The 22,152-nt window shown below is 41.6% G+C and overlaps 1 protein-coding gene across 4 annotated transcripts in view; it reads left to right on the plus strand.

Moving 5' to 3' along the window:
* Nucleotides 1–22,152, plus strand: part of LOC148041763 (uncharacterized) — a 342,622-nt gene that overhangs the window by 29,846 nt on the left and 290,624 nt on the right. For all 4 annotated transcript variants that reach the window (XM_087682239.1, XM_087682236.1, XM_087682246.1 and 1 more), the window contains exons 5-6: nucleotides 21,860–21,946; nucleotides 22,045–22,133. In XM_087682239.1, coding sequence (XP_087538365.1) covers nucleotides 21,860–21,946; nucleotides 22,045–22,133 — 176 coding nt within the window. The remainder of the gene's footprint in view (nucleotides 1–21,859; nucleotides 21,947–22,044; nucleotides 22,134–22,152) is intronic.

The following is a 22,152-nucleotide window of genomic DNA, read 5'->3' on the forward strand; positions in this document are numbered from 1 at the left end:
AAGAAAACTTTTGAGAGGACGAGGAAGAAAAGAGAGGCCTTCTTGCTGACGTAGGATTTCACCACTTTTTGCCATACTACTCCTTAGAGCCTAAGAGGTATGGAGGAGAGCCCTCAGGATGATATTCCATGGCACGAGAGAGACCATGATGGTGACCTTGGGGACTATATCCTGGGTCACAGACACAGCCCTAGCATTGGCTATGAGGATGTTCAGGGAAGTTTTTGTTTTCTCATCCTCATCATTGGAAAGGATTTGATTAGGATCCCCACTCCACATTATTCACAGGTGCAGTGGACCCAAGGACATTGTCACAGATGGGAGTTGATTGCTAGCTTTTGTAGTTTGGTACATCTGGACCATGAGATGCAGCCATACTATTGACCTTCAAGATGTATCCAGAGTAGAGACTCTATCGGGGATTTGTATAGAGATTATCCACACTCTCCGTGGGACATGGGAGAGAATGCAAGCAAACTTTTGCGAGGATGAGGAAGAAAAGAGAAGCCTTTTTGGTGACATAGGATTTCACCACTTTTTGTCATACTGCTCCTTGGATGGTTTGGCATTGTAGCCCACTTGATTGGTTGTTCACACAACAATTGTGTTTGTGATGTACTTATTCTTTACGGAGTTCCTTGTACTTTTATTTTACCTCAGTTTTTTCTCCAAGGTTTTATTAATAAAATTCTCTTTTCTTGGGGAAAAAAACCTATGTTTTTGTTTAAGAGAGTTTGTGAGAGAGAGAAGAAAATTTCTTTATTTCTTGTGTGTCTTACTCACTTCCCAACCAAATATACCCTCTTCCCACCTTCTAATCGGGTTTCTAGGGCCTGTTTTCATGGTGCACCCGACCGGTGTTCCCAAATAGACAAGTCCTGCCCAATTTAGCAAGAAATTTGAGGGTATCCCTCGAGCTTTGGACCTTGGCACTTCTTGCCCTTGTCCGGGACACATTAATTAATGGCCGTCTTGGGCTACTTTGCACGGCCGAAGGTTATTATGTCTGACATTCTCTCCCCCTTTTAAAAAATCATTGTCCTCAATGATTAGTGATGGGAAGTGTCGTCGAAGTAGAGCTTCTGATTCACATGTAGCATCAGTAACTAGTAGACTCTTCCAGGCAACTAGATACTCGTGGAGAGTATGATTACGCAACCATTTCTCTCTCCGATTTGGTATCTTGTCTGGACCATGGTCAATAACTGAATCCTGTTCTTGCAAAGGTACCATACCATCAATTAGATTATCATCACGTGAGATATACTTTCTTAATTTACTAACATGAAACACTGGATGAACACGACATCCAGGAGGAAGTTCCAATCGGTAAGCTACATCACTTAGCTTTTGAATAATTTTCCACGGTCCACAATATCTTGGAGATAACTTTGGATATTTGCCCGTCGATAAACAAGACGACTTGGCTGGTACTTGGAGAAAAACTTTTTCTCCTAATTTAAAGATCCTACTTGACCTTTTCTTATCTGCAAAATGCTTAGCCCTATTAGCAGCTTGCTATAACTTGGCTTGAGCAAATTTAATATTAGCCTATATGTCAGTAAGAAATTCTGCCGTAGCTGGGCATTTCTCATCCGACCTTACTGTACTAGGAAAACTTGGATTCATTCCATAATTTATTTCAAAAGGAGACAAACCTGTTACCTTATGAGGTTTGTTGTTATACGCAAATTCTAACAAAGACAAATGCGTATCCCAATCTGTTTGTTTATCAGATACATATGCTCTTAGCATGTCTTCTAGTATCTGATTGACTCTTTTTGTTTGACCATCTGTTTTTGGGTGATCACAACTTGACATATTTAAAGACACATTTAAACGATCAAAGACATGACACAAAAAATGACTAGTAAACCTGACATCCCTATCAGACACAATGGACGTAGGTAGACCATGCAACCTAAACACATGATCAATAAACAAATTTGCGACTTGTGGAACTTCCACACTTTCACGAGTGGCTATAAAATGAGCCATTTTACTGAAGCAATCCACTATCACTAGGATAGTGTCTTTTTTTCTCTGGGTTCTAGGTAAGTCGACAATGAAATCCATGGAAATACTTTTCTAGTTAGGTTTTGGAATTTGTAATGGCATTAGCAGACCTTGTGGCTTCACCCTTTTTGCTTTATTAACTTGAAATTGAAAGCATTGTTGGACATATTGGCAAACATCCTTGGCCAAATTTGGCCACAAAAATATCCTTCTAACAAGTTGCATGGTCTTGTCAATACTAGGATGTCATGCACAAGGGACATCATGGCTATCAAAGAAAACTTTCTTTCGTAGTTCCTGTGCACTAGAAACACAGATCTTGCCTTTTCGTTTAAGAAACCCATTCTCAATTGAAAGGTTTTTAAATGAACTTGCCTTATTCTGCAGAAATAACAGAAGGTAATGAAACAAAAGTATCTGGTCCATCCCTAATCAAAGAGTCTCATTCTATGGCCTGATAAATTTTTGCCATATAAGAGTTCTCTAACTGCGCTTCCTTTATTTCTTGAAGCAGTGAGCTTTCTAAAATTGTAAAGCTCATTTGATACATTATACGAGATAATGCATCAGCAACAATATTATCCTTACCCTTCTTGTATAGAATTTCCACATGAAATTCTTGCATCATTTCAGCCCATCGAGCTTGGCGCCCTTGAAGATCTGGTTGACTACAAAAATACTTAAGGGTATGGTGATCTGTGTAAACTTTAAAATCTGCACCATATAAATAGTGCCGCCAAACTTTAAGGCAATGAACAATAGCATAAAGCTCTTGTTCATGAACTGGCCAATTCTGTTGGCTTGGGTAAAACTTCTTGCTTTCAAAAGCTACAGGCCTGTCTTCTTGGCTAAGGACTGCACCTATCGCGATGCTACTTGCATATGTTTCTAAAACAAATGGTTTCTCAGGATCAACTATCTTGAGAACAGGGGCAGTAGAAACTACTTGTTTCATAGCCTCAAAACTTTCTTGTTGCATTGATGTCCACATATAGGGCACCATAGCTTGCAACAAATCGGTCATAGGAGCAACTCTATACGAGTATGTGTATATAAATCTCCTTTAGAATCTTGACAAGCCCAAAAAGGAATGAAGAGCTGTTTCATTTTGGGGTGTCAGCCAACTAAGTATCACAACAACCTTCTTGGGGTCCATCTTGATCCCATCGACAGATACAATATGACCTAAATACTCTATCTCTGCTAAACATAGAATTGTCTCGTCTGGGTTAGCATAGAGTTTTGCTTTCCACAAAGTTGCAAAGACTGTCACCAAATGTGACTCATGTTCATGGATACTCTTACTGTACACAAGTACATCGTCAATAAAATCTACAACGAACTTGCCCATGTACGATCTTAGTAAATCATTCATTAACATCATAAAAGTAGCAGGAGCATTTGTTAAATCGAAAGGCATAATCAAATACTCATATTGACCAAATCTTGTTCTAAAAGCAATTTTAAAAATATCTTCATCTCTTACTCTAATTTGGTGATAGCCACTTTTTAAATCAATCTTACTAAAGATAGAAGCACCACCTAGAGTATCCAAGAGATCATCAATATGAGGCATAAGATATCTATGCTTGACAGCTATTTTATTTAAAGCCCTGTAGTCTACACACATTTAAAAAGAACCATCTTTCTTTTTTACAAGTAAAACAGGGGCTGCAAAGGGTGAAAAGCTAGGTCTAATCAATTCTTTGCTTAAGTACTCATCCATCACCTTACGGACTTCATTCTCCTCTTGTAGACTCATCTTGAATGAGGGTCTGGCAACTAAATTAGCTCCTGGGACGAGCTCAATCCTATAATCCACGTTCCTATGAGGAGGTAAACCAAGAGGTAGTTTAGATTTAAATACATCAGAAAATTGGGCTCTTATTTTACTTGATAAGGCCGAAGGGATACTTGTGGAACTTCCACCTTTATCCGTGTCATCCTTTGACACACATTTAGAAATATTTAAAATATAACAAAAGTAAAGAGACTGGTTCTTGGAGATTTGGTTCTCTGCGAATCAACAATCATCGGTCCTCTTGCTCAAATTGATAAATATGAGAAGAGAAGTCAATGATAGGTCTCTTCTTTGCGTGCCATTGCTTGCTTAACACTAGGTTGAATCTTACAAACCGTGTAATTTCAAAATCCAATATGTCCTCACAGGACTCGATCTGTACAGGAGGTCGACAACTCGCTGATTCCATGTCTCTGTACCCATCTTGTCAGCTAGCTCTACCAAATAACTATATTCTGAAGGGGTAGTCTTGAGCTTCATCTTCTTGACGAGATTAGAGCTAATAACATTATGTGAAGAGCCCGTATCAAATAAAATACGCACAGGGCATCTTGCCATTATGCCTTTCATTACAATGAGCTCAGTGTCAGCAAATTGGTACCCCTTTTGTGCCTTAGGCGATAACACTGCATCTGGCACAGTTGGTACTTTCTTTGTTACTGTGATGGCTAGGATCCGTTCATGATAACTAGAGTCATATGGAGGTGATTCATCTAGATCATCTCTCGCCTTATCCACATCCTGCATTGGATTAAGCACCATTTGAGCACTGACTCTTGCCTTCTTGGGACAAGGCTTAAATTTATGCTGCCCCAGGCATCCGTAACAAAGTCCTTCTCTCATTGCTTTCTCCCTTTGCTGTGGAGTGAGCATGGATTTATTGTAGGCTCTCTCAGCCATAGAAGATACCTTCCTCTTGGTACCTGACACCGTCTTGATCATATGCACCTCTCTAATGTTCTTCGCATGAGGAGCACTAGATGCAACTGCAGGAGTAAAGACAAGGCGTGCATCTCTAGTCCAAGGAAATCGCTGGGCCTTCCCATCTTCAAGGACCAATGCAATCTCCACTACCTCATTCAAGGTTTTACATCTCTTCTTCCCTGACAAGTGGCCTTAAAGTTTCTTTTAAGCCTATGACAAATTTATACACTTGCAGAAAGTCAGAAATATGTTCAGGTACCTTTAATAGAATCTCTCTATACTTGTCCGCATATTCCTGGACAGAGTAGCTCTTCTGAGCTATGAAGAACCACGCATCTAGAGCCCTTGTCCGCTCATTTGGAGGGACAATTATTATAAAACAATGTCTTAAATGCAATCCAAGTAGACGGCTCTACATGATCTTGCTCAATTTTTCGCCACCAATGGTGAGCTGCATCCATGAAATTATATGTAGCTTGTTGCATCTTTAAAGCATCCTCATGAATATGGCATAACTTAAAACATTGCTTCCATTTAGAAAGCCACTGTTCCACGGCATCTGCAGTCCTTTGTGCCGCCCTGCCATTGAACCTGGGCCGCTTAAGGTCTTTAAGCTGCCACTTAGCTTCTAGCAACGGAGGAAGGATTACGGAGGAGTCATGTACAACTTGTGTGTCAGGCATACTTGCATCAGGTAAACTCTCATCTAAAGGTCTCTTGTCTTTATCCAAAGCATTTCAAGTTAAAATTTACATTTGTTCAAGCAAAACTTGCTTAGTGCCTTCCAAACTAGAAAGACGATTATGCATATCACTAGATGAAGAGGGCAACTCGTCATCATGCATAAGAGGTTCTTCCTCTACATCATTGTCGTTCAAAGGCATATCTTCAGTGCCTGACATGATTGATTAATTGATGTTTTTTTTTTTTGGATTGATAATTCAAACCAACAAAAGCAAGGCAAACGTAAATACAATGTACTTTCAGAAAACTACTATGTGTCCGCAAAAATACTATCCACAAGAAGCATACATGTCAAAAGCAAGCCTCTTTGTACATTTTGAACAAAAGTGCAAAGCTGAATAAATCACCAAATCCTCTTTGAAACCATGCATAAACATCCAAATGCACAGAATCCACACTCTCAAGCATACATAGACGCACTCAAAGTAGTGAATTTTAAGCCCCAAAAGGTAGAGATAATGTGTATCTGGCACCAGAAAGCAATTTGAAATGTCCTTGCCCGTCAAAACCAGAGGTCAAATGTGCTGAAATTTGATACTCATCGATGTAAGAAAACCACAGGAACTGACAACACTTGAATCGGAGTCGGTTGGAGCCCAAAAAATCCCAATTTTTGCCCGCCTCAAGAGGTCACTTTGGCGCAAAAATTCAGAAGTGCTCCCAAGCTCAATTGGTGATGATAATACTTTAGAAGCTTGTCTTCAAATCATTCTCGAAGCTCGTGAAATCGGTTTGCAATTTGGATGTCGTACCAATAAGTTATAGATCTCAGAAAATGTGCTCAAAAAGAGGAGAAAACCCCTTTTTTTTTAACAAGGGGATGGAGGACTCACAAGCTTGGTAAAAAGGGGATTCTATCCCACATGCAGAGTGCCACAAGGAATTTACCAAGGATAAAAGGTGAAAGGGAGATGGTCATTCTCTCAAGTAAAAGAGAGAGAGCTCTCTTGTGTGATGGAGTGCGCCTTGTCCTTGGTGGTGCTATTGGCCGCCGTTGGCTCACGTGATTGGCTCGCTGGGCTTGTGGTGGGTGCCACCACCTGCAGAGAAAGAGGCTTTTCACGCTGTGTTGTCTTCTGTGGTGTGTTGTAGAGATGCCTTTACACTGCCCGCTCTTGTGCGCTCTCGCAACTGGAGCACGATCTCACCTGTGGCCGTAACAAAAAAAAAACCCCAAAATCTTTTTTTTTTTTGGAAACCTACGAGCTTTGATACCAAATGAGAGAGAGAGAAGAAAATTTCTTTATTTCTCGTGTGTCTTACTCACCTCCCAACCAAATTTACCCTCTTTCCACCTTCTAATCGGGTCTCTAGGGCCTGTTTTCATGGTGCACCCGACCGGTGTTCCCAAATAGACAAGTCATGTCTAATTTAGCAAGAAATCTGAGGGTATCCCCCAAGCTTCGGACCTTGGCACTTCTTGCCCTTGTCCGGGATACACTAATTAATGGCCGTCTTGGGCTACTTGCCCGGCCGAAGGTTATTATGTTTGACAGATTTTTTGATGACCTTCCAAGCATTAATAGGGGGAGTAAGATCTCTTGCATCTTGGCTATTGCTAACAAGAGAAAACACAATGTAGAAAGACATTGAAATGCTGAGTGGGTTGTATGTAGCTTGAGATGTGCCAAATCCTTAGCTTTGTTCAAATTGATTTAATTGCTTTGTGTAGTAGCTTATTTGTATTGCTTGTATTGTAAATATCTTCTATATTGGTAGCTGATAGTTTTCTTTCTTTCTTTCTTTCTTTCTTTCTTTATTACTATTGTTTTTTTATGTATGTCTTTTTGTAACCAGCCTTGCTTCTCGGATAGGCTGGTAAATAACTTGATTAAGTACTAGTTATAACAAGCATACAATTCACATAAACTGAAAATGCATACTTTACTACTTTAATCTTGGACATTGGACACCCGGTTGGTCCCAAAACTAGAGCCCCTTGCAGTATTTCTTTATCATATATTGCAAATGAAAGGAGTACAACTAAGATCCTCTGATCTCCTCTACTAATCCAATTGCCTCTTGCTATCAAAATTGACCAGCAAGCCTCCAAATCATTTTACTCCTTGGTTTGCTTGGGGATTGACCTTCACCCTACTCCTTGAAGACAAATTCAGCCCCAAATCTGATATTGGCTGGCTGGCCTCTTGAATCTCCTTGAAATTCCTCAATTTCAGCTGCTCGAAATCAAGCCCTAGGCCCTCAATTTTGAGCACACATCCCAAGGTGGCCGTCAAGCCCTAAATTCTGCTGTAAATTAGGGTTTACAGCAGAGATTGACTGAAATCTCTTCCTCTGATGGCTCAAACTGTTAGAAAATGCTGAGATAACTTGAGAGATGGCTGGGGGATGAGAGACAATGGTATAGAGAGAGATTTCAGAGTTTCATCTCGTAAGAAACATTGAAAAACTACTACTGCCCTGCCCAAATAGCCATGGAAGCTATCTGTCATCTACAGCTTAGGACCACTAGATATGTGAAGAATCAAGATCAATAAATGTGCCGACTCTCTCCAGCAGTAGGTTAGCTAGATGACATGTGTACTGTAATAATGTCGGTCGGAACTAGCCGTACTAGTCAGTTAGTGACTAAGTCCTTTTTACACTGTTATGTAGACTCAGGTCTTACTTGATATTGTGTGTGTAAGTTAGTAGTGAGATGGATAATGAAAAAGAAGAAGACTGATGAGAGTACCATGCTCTCAGTGCTTCTCATATATGTCTGTGTCTCTCTCTCCCTCTCTTTGTATCACCAACATGGTATTAGAGCCATGAGACCTTGAGAGTCTGTGAGCTTGGCAATGTGGGAGCTGGAGTAGGAAGACAAAAGCCAATTGTCATCTGAAGCCTGTGAAGAAATCTGCCCTGCAATAGTGGTACTGTGGTAGCCATAACCAACACTTGAAGGGTATGCGTTAGTCCTTTTAAAGTCTATACTTGCTTGAGCCGATTGAGGCTTGGTAGGAAGGATTAGTGAGCTTGCATTAGAGCTTGGGAAGCACTCATTTGAGGCCAGCATAAGAAGCAGGAATCAAACGTGGATCTGGACTGAAGCCGCTTGTTTGGAATGCTTGTTGGAGCAGCATTGAGGAGTGTTGTGCTGAAGGGCAATGTCCTGTGACTCATGTTAAGTATCACTTGGAGCCATTTAAGCATTGTGATGTACTTGATCATCATGGCCAGAGCTGGAACTCCCCTACAGTCAGCATGATCTGCCCAAAACTGCACTTGCATTTACTGGGTAATTGGGAGCATCATAATCCAACAAACTAGCTATGTTGTGCCTTGCAAAACAATGAGTATCATGCCTATTTAGTGGTGCTTAACTAGCACTAGTGAGGGCTCAATGTTATCAGCCAAAGAGACAAGCATTCTATCAGTTTCAGGACAGTGTGACAGGCAAGACCATGTCAGTTTGTTGCGAACAATGCTCTAACATATTGAGCTGGTTTCTACTTGATTAGTGGATGGTTTAAACATTGAAGATTGAGCAGGTATCAATCAGGGCATCATTCTTGTTTGTTTGGGCAACTTGAGAAGTTGCTTGGCTTCAGTTATATGCAGAACACAGCATACACAGTGTTGTAATTAAATCTGGACAGCATGCATTGCATTGCATAACACTCATTGGAGTTTATATAAACGTCTAGTGATGTCACCATGGTGATTGGTAATTTTGACAGGCTTTATGAATTTTTTTGAGCATTTGTTGCTCAGGATAGAATGGAGTTATTGCTGGTTATAGTAAGGCATTGGCTGGTTATTATCTGGACAAAGATTTCTCTTCATGCTTGTTTAATGTTTATGCAATATATGGTGTTTGTGGCAACATGTATCAACTCCCATATGATGTGGCAACTATTTGAGATGCATTGAGGTATTGTTGGATTGAGAATACTCCACCTATAGATCATGCCAACATTGCTATACATGGGGTTATGCATATTACCTGGCATACGTGAATACATTGGGCCTTGCACACCATGCATTGGTTGCTGCATATGATAAGGAGTTGTGTCATATGTCCACATATGCGATCTCTAGTTCACCATAGTATGGAAACTAGTGCCACCACCAAAGTATCATGGTTGCCCTAGCATTGCATGCATGTTCTACTGTCCAAAAAGCATTGGATTGGCACTTCCAAGTTGGCCTTGTATATGCATCAATTGCCCCATTGGCATCATTTGCGTATGGTCACTATCTACATTTGGAACATCATGCTATTGTATTGGCTCTTCCTTTAGTGCATCTTGTTGTCCCGAAGCTCTCGAAAACGATTTCCTCTTCTACAAGTAAGATTTTCCTTATGTTTGACTACAAATCCCTCTAGTTGCTCCATGCATATCTCTTTCTTTAAATCGCCACTAAGAAAATGAGTTCTCACATCCATTTGGTGGACCTCCAAATTAAACTCAATAGCAAAAACTAACAAGACCCGAATATTGGTAATACAAACAACATATTAGAAAGTTTCTTGATAATCAACTCCTATAATTTGTGAGAAATCTTTGGCAACTAGCCTTGCTTTGAATTTATCAAATGTTCCATCTACTTTTGTTTTACTCTTATAAATCCACTTGCATTTAAAAGTAGTACGTCTAGGTGATAACTCAGTTTAGTGCCTCTTGTTATCAAAACTAACTAGCAAGCCTTCAAACCAATTTGCTCCTTGGTTTGTTTGGGGATTGGCCTTCACCCTACTCCTTGAAAGATAAATTCAGCCCCAAATTTGATATTGGCTGGATGGCCTCTTGAATCTGTTTGAAATTTCTCAATTTTAACTGTTGGAACTCAAGCCCTAGACCCTCAATTTTGAGCATGCATCTTGAGGTGGCTGTTAAACCTTGATTTCTGTTGTAAATTAGGATTTACAGTAGAGATTGACTAAAATTTCTTCCTCTGATGGCTCAAACTGTCAGAAAGTGCTGAGATAACTTGAGAGATAGTTGGGGGGATGAGAGAGAATGTTATAGAGAGAGGAATTTTAGAGTTTCATCGCGAGAAACACTAAGGAAGTACTGCTGCCCTGCTGAAATAGCCATGGAAGTTGTCACCTACAGCTTAGGACCACCGGAAAGACTTCTGCACCATCTTGTATGGTATCATCTGTACCAGAAGGACCTTGGGGCTGTTGTCACCTACTCCTGGAGGGATTCAAATAGCTGGTACATGCTGTAGGACTAATCCTTAGTGGTTGCAAGTCACATCAACAGTCTCTCCTTGCTCTCTAACAGTCTTCTTTTCTCTCACAATGGTTGGAATAGACTCCACTAGTCCCTAAAAACGTTTTCCACATTTGCATAGGCAAAGTTTGCTAAGTGGCAGCCTTCTAATCTCATTTTTTAGCATTATTCAGTTTATTAAATTAATTTTTAGAATATTATTCTTGAAATTTAATTTAATAATAATTCTAGTGCAAAAAAAAAAGGTCCACGAGCTAATAGTTAAATTGACTTGGCCAATTTGTCTTCTAAGTATATCTTTGAGCAGTTATTGGCCCTTAGATTGGCATTAATTAATTAATTATTACCTAATCTCTAATATCACCATTGACATTATGTTAAGAAACACGGATCCTTGAGCAAGGTTTAGCTATGGAGGGTGAAAGTCAATGACAAGAGACATGATGATTGAGACTAGGCACACTGTCTGTTACTCAAGTGAATTAGGTTTCAAAATAGATTAGCTTGGACTCATAAACACAATCTTGAGTAGAGAGAGACAAGATTGAAAGTACAAAGTACAATAACATTCATTTAAATGATTGCCAAGCATACTCTTTTATAGTTACAAGATGGTTCCACTTTTTCTCATTGTGCCTATGGGATAAAGGAAACTCTTTCTAGATTGAGCTGCATGTTCCTTGCCTAGCTGTTTTATACAAAGAGGCAATACATGGGTGTGATTGCATATTTCTCAACATCCCTCTTAAACCACAACCATGAAAAGCACCGAGTATACAGAGGGTGTTATGAGTAGAACCTTGTTAAGTGTGGGCATACCACAAACAAGGTGAAACATGTAGAGATTGTTGCAGAGAAAAAAAACATCCTACTAAGTGTGTGTACACCAAAGACATGGTAAACATCCAAGGACTGTTATAAGGCCTCACTAAGTGTGTAGAGGCTGTGGTGCATAGGTTATATGAGGAGTACAAGGCTTATGATAAGAACATTAAGGCATATATATATAATGCTCTAAAAAAGTCAGGTCTGAATAGTGGGAATAGATGACTAATAAAGCTTGTATTTCCACTCTTGAGTGTCTTCTTTTTTTTTTCTTCTTCATGGTCTTCTTTGTCTTTGACAGTTGCAAGGTAGGCCTTTTGTGATATTTTCCTGGAATGTCAAAATTTTTGAATGTGCCCAGTTCTTTTACAAAAGTCACAAACAATGCCTTTCTTCCCTTTGTATTTGTTGTTAACATAGAGCACCTGTTCTTCTTTTGAAGCACTTACTTTCTCTTTACATTTGAGCTTCTTCTTTTTCTCAAGGAGTGATACTTTGATGTCTATCAACTTTGAATTTGACATATTAATTAGTGTGGTAGAGACATTACAAAATTCTAGAGGAAGACTCTTGAGCAAGACTTCAATGCATATATCTTTTTCCATTTTTAAATCCTTGCAAGTTGAGTTATCAGACTTTCCATTTAATTAAGGTGAGTTGCAAAGGATGTATTAGCCTTTATATTCGACCTAAAAAACTCAATTAGCAATCCATATTTTGAGGATTTAGATTGGGCACCAGTGTGTCCAATTGTTCCCAAGTGGCATGAGATGTATCACATGTATCTACATGGTGGATATAACTATCATCAAGCTCAAGCTTGATGATTGCTTGGGCTTTGCCATCATTCTTTTGCCATACTGTTGCAAGAGCAGCATCTCTAGGTGTCTTTTTTTGTCCACTAGTTACTAACCATAGACCTTTTTTCATGAGGATTAGTTTTATCCTTGTTTTCCATGTGTGGAAGCCTACTCTTTTGAAGTGTCACGATGGTGAATCTTTGCCTATACTGTATGGTAGGAGCAACAAGAAATCTTTTGAATTAGATTAGCACAAAAGCTGAGCCCAACTATATCAAGAGACACGAGCAATAGTGAGTATCAAAATATACAGTGCTTGTTGAGCTTAATGTTGAACTTTGATGCTTGATGTTGATGATGATTGATGTTGGATCTTCCCTTTCTTGCTGATTTGATTTTCTGGGAAGTGAGTGGAGCACCAGATCAGAGTGGTAATGACTTGGTTGAGCCAATAGAAGTGAGAAAATGAAGTAGTAAGTGAGCTTGAAGGTCAATGGCTATGGCTTCTCACTTTAAGGTTTCTGTACCCATCTAATCTTTTGCTTATAGCGGCGTGTATAGGCGATTATTTTACAAAAGACTTGGTGAGGAAGAAGCTTAGAGGGTAGGCTTCAAAATCCCTAAGGTCGTAGGACAAATTGCAGAGCATGTTGTGCGGCGGGAGCTGTACGACAAGTGGACGGCACAGATCTGGAAAAATCGAAATTCTGAGTAGGAGAGAGGCCAATGTTATGATGTGATGTGATGAGGAGTTGCGCAAGAAGTCGGGGAAAAGATCTCTAGGAGGAAGCTCATTGAGATATGCTTTGTATGGAGAGATCTAGGCACTCCAAGACAAGTAGGTATTGCTAGCTATGGAGGTTAAGAGGTGTAGAGTGAAGATGGAGTGAGGAGATGAAGTCATCTACTGAAATTGAGCTAGATGGAGTTGAGGAGAGTTGAAAGAGTAGTGTGTGGAGCTAAACTGAGCTCACCATGGGTCTGATACCATGATGAGAAACATGGATCTTTGAGGAAGGTTTAGCTATGGAGGGTGAAAGTTAGTGACAAGAGACATGATGACTGAGACTAGACATACTAACTGTCACTCAAGTGAATTATGTTCCAAGATAGATTAGCTCTGACTTATAAACACAATCTTGAGTAGAGAGACGAGAATGAAAGTACAAAGTACAATAGCATTCACTCAAATGATTGTCAAGTACACTCTTTTATAGTTGTAGGATGGTTCCACTTTTTCTCACTGCCTATGGGATAAAGGCAACTCTTCCTAGATTGAGCTACATGTTCCTTGCCTAGCTGCTCCATACAAAGAGGCAACACATGGGTGTGATTGCATATTTCTTAACACATTAGTGGCCAATTAATTGGTCTAGGCTCAAATTTGACATTGAGTACCACCTAGTACTTGTCAAGTATAACTTATTACAACTTTTTCCTTTGACACCCACTGCATCCTCGGGGTCCTTTGGCCTGTTACTATGAAATAATTGCAATGTGCATTAGATATGCTAAACAACCTTGCAGATTTGATTAATAATTTTCAGATGTTATTAGCAAGATTAAAGCATCTCAAAATTTCATGTCCCCGTAACAACTCTTTCTTTCTATCACCACCTTAGCTGAACCTGTAATTAATGGTTTGTCAATCTTGGTTATGTCCTGTTTGTGAGGTGTATATTGAGTCAGAGGAGAACATTGTGAACTGCGACCAGTGGCTGTGCTATGTAGGGTGTTTTGGGGTCTACACTACTGCTCACGTCTCCTTCATGTTGTATGCCTAATGTAGTCAATCCTAGTCTCATTGTTCTTTGGGCTAGTTGACCCCTCCTCCCACTACAGGGACTTCCTCACTCTTCAACATGCTTAATGACTGCTCATGCACCATGCTTACATGCTGTACTTTGTATGTCAGCTTCTGCCATATGTATAGTTGAAACTTAAGTACTTGTTTATTGCCTGTATGTCTGATGTGTAGGGATCCTTCTGCACCAGTTTTGCATACATTTTGCCATGGGATTGGTGCGTTTTTGCTCATTTCTGGCATGGTATTACAGCTGTGCTGTGATAGGTTGAAGAGGTTTGCAAGGAGGATTCTGTCCACCTGTCACCCATATTGACCAAGGCATTCCTGGCATTGGTCTGCTAGTTTTAAAGAAAAAATCCTTGACCATGAGACAACAAAAGGTGGTGGTAGGTGGCTGAGTGATGTTTGAGCTCCTGACAGGGCTGTCTCACCCTTAACGTCTCCTATCAGATCCTGCTGGATGCCTCAATCAGCTGAGCCATTACGTCTGAAACCTTTGGTTATTTTTGCCGAAGATCTTGAATCCTCCTTAGCACCACGCTCTCATAGATTGAATCATGCATCCTGATGGAGCTAGGATCCAAGGAAGAAGCTGGCACACCTAGAGCGAGGAAGGGGCATTATCAGGTAGGGTAGTGCCAACTAGCTGTCCCATATTGGACTTTCCTGCATGGTGCATCCTGTGATCCCTAGACAGGCACATTGAACTGCCAATCAAGTCACACTCTTGATGTGGTTGCCCAATAAAACTGGAGTAAGAATTCTTCTAGAGAAAGCTGGGTCCCTCAAGCCATTTTTTGCCCCTACCATGAAGTGAAAGGCCTCGCACTCCTCATGCTTGACATATGCAGCACCCTTAAATTTTGGCCCATGACCCTGCTGCTCCTCTAGAGTGTTCAGAATATTTCATGTATAGCTCAACTGAAAACCAAGTCGACCCCAAACCCTTTGTTTCCTCTCAATGCACATAGCAAGGTACAATGGTGAAAATGGGATTTCTAGAGCAGTGGGTCAAAGGAATCACGGTTTTTTACTCCTGACCACATAGCAAGGTTATGATCAGTGGGGTGCAGGGGATAGATTCAGCATTCAGTGATCAGTTAGACAAGGCTTCCCACTAGCCTCCTCGTTCTAATTTGTAATAGAGGCAATGAGCTCCTTCTTGAGAGAGAGATTTATATGTATTAGAGGCATGAGGTTGCCCATCCTTTAGTTTGAGGAGCTTCTTGATGTGGAGTTTGTGGATGACACAATAGTCTGTCTAGATAGGGATGAGAGTAACTTCAGGGTCTTTGCAACAGCCATGGAGATATTTTGTAGAGCAGCCGCTGCCTTAAGTAATTGACACAAGTCCTAATTTTGGGTTGGCAACACTAGGTAGCTGAGGTGGTGATTGTGGAGGATTTCACATGGGTTCCCATGTGGGAATCGACATTACATCAGAGCAATAGTTGCCACCACTCTTCTTGAGCATACGACAAGCTTCTTTATTGGAGCTCAACGAGACTATCACTAGCAGGGAGAGTAGCGGTTGGACTCACCAACCAGATTATTCTTGCGATTATGTTGTGCATCACTTCTTGTTGGGCATTCTTTAGGTCATGCATCAGCCACGTGAAGGGCCTTATTAGGAATTTTGTTTGGTCTAGAGGAGATGAGAGCTTATCCAAAATGTAGGTTGCTTGGGAACTCATCATATAGCCTAGATCTATAGGAGGATTGGGGATTATTGACCTAGATAGCTAGGTCAAAGCCTTGATGGCTAAGGTCATTGCTAGGGGTTTTCTTAGAGGGGAGGAGCCCTAGAAGAAACTCTTGATAGGGAGGCTACAAACTATGACACTTGCACATGGAGGACCGTGGCAACCTAGCATCCACTGGATTTTTCAGGAGATGAGGTCCAAGGATGTAGGGAGTAAATTTGAGGTCAAATTCGCAGGTGCCATTATCAAGGCATGGAGATCTATATCACTAGGGCTCTACCAGCTACCTGCTACTATAGTCGAAGAGAAGAGGAGGCAGCCTCTTCCCTTCAATCACTATTTGAGATTAGATTCGAGCCACCCTCTTGGATGAAAACATACTTATCATGGGGGAGACTCTCTTTACAGGTTGCTGTATTGGTGGGATAGTGGTTTTCATTCTAGAAGTCAGTAGGCTCTTAGAGACAGAGACTACAGGGCCTCAGGGGAGCCAAAGTTATGATTGAGGTGGTGACGAAGGAATTTTCACTAGATTGGCGGACATATACATGCACCTCTTACGAGTTGGATCCACCTCTTCTCTAGAGGAGGCATTTTTCTAGCAATATTTGCGGCTAGCAAAGACAGGACATTGACTTTTATGATTGAGGAGGATGGCTGTCTCCATTAAGAGGAAGTGGCACATTGGCCTAGACCCAACCACCTATCTAGTAGGTGGATGGAGATATTGGGCTTACAGATGAGATCTCTATAGAGATTATAGTGGGATCTACACGCATGGTGTGAAGGGATACATTCCTTGATAGACCTTGTGATGTGGCCTTCGTTGGGTACACTACTAGGTTGGGGAGGAGAATACAAATTAGTAGGATTAGAGCACAGAGAGGGAATCTTAGATGAGTTCTTATACGACTTGTGGAGGAGGCTACATGACATCTTTAGGCCTCTCCGATAACCTTCTGGTGCGGCTGATGAATGTCAAGCAGAAAGACAAAGACGATATTTCTGTCTTTCTATGGCTTGTAGCTCACAGGAGCCTAGCAATTGGCACGTGGCTTCAATATGGTAGGGACCTAGTAGCATGGAGAAGATGTGACGAGCGCCAGAGGAGACATAGAGACATTGTCTATGGGACTTTCCTAGATCCCACGAGGTTTGTGGGAGAGCCCTCTAAATGATATATCATAGCACAATAGAAACCATGGAGGTGACTTGGGGGGTTTTAGCATGGGTCACAAATAGAGGCCTGCTCAACATGTGTCTATGAGGATGTGTAAGGGAGGTATTCTTTTCTTATAATTTTTGTTTGCAGAAAAAATGTGTCTAATGATATTACTTGGAAGATGTTTTCAACAAAGTACATGTGCTTAATAGTTGGAGCTGAAACAAGATCACAAAATAATCAAATGTACAAGCCTTTCAAGGCGGTCTAGGGGCAAGAAGCCAAGGGGAAGGAGTATATCACCACCTAAGGCTGCTTGTGTGCATTGTCAAGAACAAGTCATGGCTGGGCAAGTGAGCAGGAATTGATGAGGGAGCTCTTGGTGCACTCGAGAATCGCCCTATACCTAGTCCCAACAACAACCATGGAGGGAGTGGATGATGGAAGTCTAGAGTCAACTAAGGTCACGAATGGTGATAGACACTCGTTGCCTGACAACGTGCCTTCCAAATATGTCACCTTGTGAGGCTCCCAATGATCTCTCACACTTTTGAGCACTCTGTAGTAGGGTCCACCACCTAGTGACTAGGCAGTACATCTAAGCTGACCACAACTTAGTGGCCTGCCTCAATGATGAAAATCGTGTCATGCACCCTTGCCTCGTACAAGAGGTGGAGGTCTTGAGTAATTGCATGCCAACAGGAAGTCCCCCAGGATATGCATCCTAGTTGGGTGCCATTCTACAGAGAATATGACAAGCTCCTCTCCACAACAGCTTTGCTGTCTTACATGACTAGAGGCAATGCTTTGGGGTTTCCAAACATTGTTGTAAGTAGGGCTTGCAAACGCAATCCTGTTGCATTTGGGCCAGGCAGCTCCATAGCAGCGAGAAATGTCAAAAACGTGTTTCTGTAAGTTTCTTTCAAGAGGGGGTAAAATAAGAAACACGGGTTTTTTTATATAGGGATTTTTAATAGTTTTGACTGGGGAAAGAGGTTCTAAACCTCTATGGAACTCTCTCTTAAACAAAGAATGACTAATTGAGCTTGAGTGATAATAGAGTCAATTGCGAGTAATACATTATACGTTACATATCCATGATCCATTATTGACTTGTCACTTATGTCAAAGTTAGTCTTTGGACAAGCTATACTAAGGTTTAGAACTCAAAAATTGTGATTTATACATATCATACAAAGAAAATTGAAATTAACATGTAAATAGTCTATCTATAATATGGACTGAGTCAAGTTGCAACATCATGATTCTCATTTGAAAACAAATTGACAAAATGTCAAAATCAAGAATGAATTGTAATATATCATAAATAACTCATAAATGAGACTAAAGTCATATAATATTCAAATATCAAGACAAGAATAGATACTAGATTGACAAAGTCCAATAACTAAACAAAATTTAAAAAAAAACAGTCTCTCATTCAAAATCTTGAGCCCTCACGAGTCATTACACATCATCATCATCATGTTTAACATTGCCCATTAGTTTTTGTAAAAAAAAACCATGTTTTGGGTTCCAACTCACCAAAAAAATAAAAAAAGTTCAAAACGTCCACGTTTTTTACTCTTAGAACGTTTTGTACTTTAAGAAACGTTTCATAAGTTTCACATTCAAAGAAATGCATTTCTTAGCTGCTATGGCCAGCTCCCAATAGCCAACCTTCATAGGCAAGATACGACACCCTTTAAGGCCTCCAGCTATCCCACAAGTGTTGCCAAAAAGTCCATTAGAAGGCTTTTGTGTGCCGTGTTTTGCCCAATGCGTTTGTGCGAGGGAGCCCAATCCATGTCTTCGTACATAAAAAATGTGTGTCAATCCTAGATGTGTAGGCCAAGAAGCTCTGTGGCTTCTTGGCGACTATTGTGGCTAGCCAAAACGACTCACTTGAGTCCCACTCTAGCTCATTTGGAGGCCGGCTCTCCCAAATCTAGAGGTGCCACTCCTAGAGCTCCACCCATGATATGTAGGGATCTAGTCTCCAAATCTTCCCTTGTACCTATAACTTGAATCCTCCTCTAGGAGATGGCTAAGAGTTCCTCATCTTGCTAAGCTCTGTCAAGGAGAAGCCCTCCACTAACATGTATTGTGAAGAAAACATCGTGAGGGGCAACACTTTGGCTTCCACCTATAGCGGAATGTCCACTGGCAAGAACCTAGCTGCCCACACCTCTCCAAGCTGCATCGGCTCTCTTACTGGAGGATCCAAGCTTTCATGTGGGATCGGTGCATCAATTTCTCTCCTCCTAGCCTCAGCCCCATGTTGAAAGCCAGTCGCCTGCTGTAAAATTGCTCGATCTACCGTCCTATAAACCTCTTGCCGCACCCTAACAATGTGGGCAAGGCCAACCACTTAGCCAGCCCAGTGGATGTGAGGGCGCTCCCCAATTTGAGTTCCAACATGATCTCGAACTTCAGGGTTCTAGATGGCTAGTTGGTGGTCTATCTCCTTTTGACACTTAGGCGGTCACTGAACAAGGGCCTTGTGCAAGACATGCCACACTTGGAGCAAGCTGTGAAGGAAGGAGGATTTGGGTGGTGTGATCCGAGATGCCGTGAAGATTCACCTCAAGGATGGTCTCCACTCCTCACACACACTTGGCATGCACTCCTAAGAGCCCTCTTGGAGAAGGATTTCCTTGTCTGACCACTTAGTGTAAGCCCTCGAACCATTAGCTTGCCCAATAGGGCCAAACTTTGATACTTTGGGTCAATGATCCCTAGTCCCCCCTAAGAGTGGTGCTGGATGATAATTGTCCATGCCACCTTAGCATAGGAATCCCTAGACCCATTTGAGCTAGCCTAGAGGAGACTCTGCATGAGGTGGTGTAGCTGTCTGACACATGCCCAGGAGAAACACCAAGAAGAAGCAATGTGCAAGGCTATCGCAAGCAGGACCTAGGAGAAGCACCAGCAAGAAGCAATGTACAAGGCTGTCACTAGGAGGACCTAGTTGACTACTAGGGCCCTTCCCAGCAAGGAGAGGTGGACCGTGCTCCAATAGGTAAGCTTCCTCTTGATGGAGTCAAGTATTAGAAGGAACTGTTAGGCTAGAATCATGTCAAGTCCCATGTAAGAAACAAGATATTGGATGGTCTTGCTCACCCAATTGAAACCTAAGTGGATACCCCACTTGGTGTTGGAATCTCGATTCATGAGAAAACCAAATGATTTTTGTGAGGTGTTTTTCGTGCCAACAGTAGTGGAGAACACCTCCAATGCTAGTCTCACTCTCTCTAGCATCACCTCATCATCCTTTACATGGAGAGCCGTGTCATTAGCATACTCCGAGTCCACCAGCTCAATCTTCTCTCTCATTGGGAGTCTAAGGCCTTGCAGACCTCTCACTCTTGAGTGGAGGAAACAAGACATCGCCTTTGCAAAGAGTAGGAAGATGTATAGAGCCAGAGGGCAGCCTTGGTGGACAGACCTCTCCAACCAAAATGCAGCCCCCCTTCTACTACAATGAGTATCCTGCTGGCGGCTGACGTGTATGGTGCAGATAGTCCAGCCATGCCATCATGCCTTCTAGGAAGTCCTTGACTACCTTGTCATAGGCCTTCTCAAAGGCCATGCCTTCTAGGAAGTCCAACCATGCCATCATGCCTTCTAGGAAGTCCTTGACTACCCTGTCATAGGCCTTCTCAAAGGCCATGCTTCACATGGCCATCCTCTGACTGCTGTGCTGAGCCCACTTAGTAGCCTTGAAGAAGGTAAAAACATTATCCAGGATACTCCTATCATGGACGAAGCTTGTATGTGTGTCATGGATGATGCCTAGGAGGATGAGGGGAAGCCTGCTGCCAATCATCTTGGCCAGCACCTTATAGGCCGCTAAAAACAAGGTGATCGGTCTCCATTGGGATAGCTCCAAACAGTCTCCTTTGGGGAGGAGACTAACTCCCCAAAGGAGACTAACTAGTCCTGTTGATAGGCTGCATGCAATCCTGCCTGAACTGAAGATCATCCTGAAATGCCTGTAGTGGGGTGTCCTTCACCACCTCCTAGTGAGTAGAGAAGAAGGCCCTGGACCATCCTCTCCTGGGAATTTTTTCCCATCCTATCAGTGAAATGCTTGGGATAATTCCTTCTTCATGAAGGAGGCAAGGAGCGATTTGTTCCATCTGCGATGTGAGAAGGGTCCATAATACAATCCCAAACCTGTTGTCTACATTGCAGGACCCTGTCTGAGACTGCCTTGTGCTGAAAAAGCTGCCTACAGAAATCACTAGCAAGCTCCATCACCTCATGCGGACAATAGCAGATCCTCCTAGACCCATACTGGTTGCGGAGGCTACGGATTTGATCTCCTGAGGTGCGAGGCTGATGCACCTTGAAGAACTCTTTGCTCATCCTATCCCCCTTTTGCACCCAAAAAGTTGTTGAGGTGAGGAAGGAGAACTCCAATCGTGTGTCTATTTTTTTCTCATCATTGGACAACATTTGAGCAGGATCTGGACTTCAGATTACTCGCGAGTATCATAGACTGGTATATTTGGACTGCAAGATGCAGTCATGTTATTGACCCCTCTCCAGGAGAGATGGGAAAGGATGCAGGGCAGATCTGAGAGTATGAGGAAGATAAGAGAGGCTTTCCTGTGGACATGTCATTTGGGCACATTCTTCCATACTGCCCCTTGCATGGTTTGGCATTACAGCCCACCAGATTGGTTGTTCACACAACCATTGTATTTGTGATGTACTTAGTTACGCTTCATAAAGTTCCTTGTACTTTGTATTTTACATCAGGCTTTTTGCAAGGGTGTTCTTAATAGAAATTTATTTTCTTGGAAAAAGAAAACAAAAAGGAAAAAATCCGACTTTCTTCTCTGCTAGCTCTCCACTACAGTGTCATACCCTTCTTTGATTTCAGGTACGGCTATAGCAACAGGAGGAGAAGATGGGTTTGTCAAGCTCTGGTCAAGGAATGGCATGCTGAGACTAAATTTATCTCAGAATGGTAAGTAATATCCACTTATGTCCCCCTTGTCTTATTCTGCTGTTCTCTTTCCGTACTACTACAATGCATTATATTGCTACTTGAATTGTGTGATACAGAGCAGGCTGTCTATGCACTGGCCTGGGCACCAGAATCTGGTCATGTAGTGTTTGCTTGTGGGAAAAAATTAGTCATCAAGCCTCTCCAGGTAGGCATAGTGGTGTTCC

This window comes from Lygodium microphyllum, chromosome 1 (assembly GCF_053477565.2).
Source record: "Lygodium microphyllum isolate KBCC chromosome 1, Lygodium_microphyllum_v1.1.10, whole genome shotgun sequence".
Lineage (NCBI taxonomy): Eukaryota > Viridiplantae > Streptophyta > Polypodiopsida > Schizaeales > Lygodiaceae > Lygodium > Lygodium microphyllum.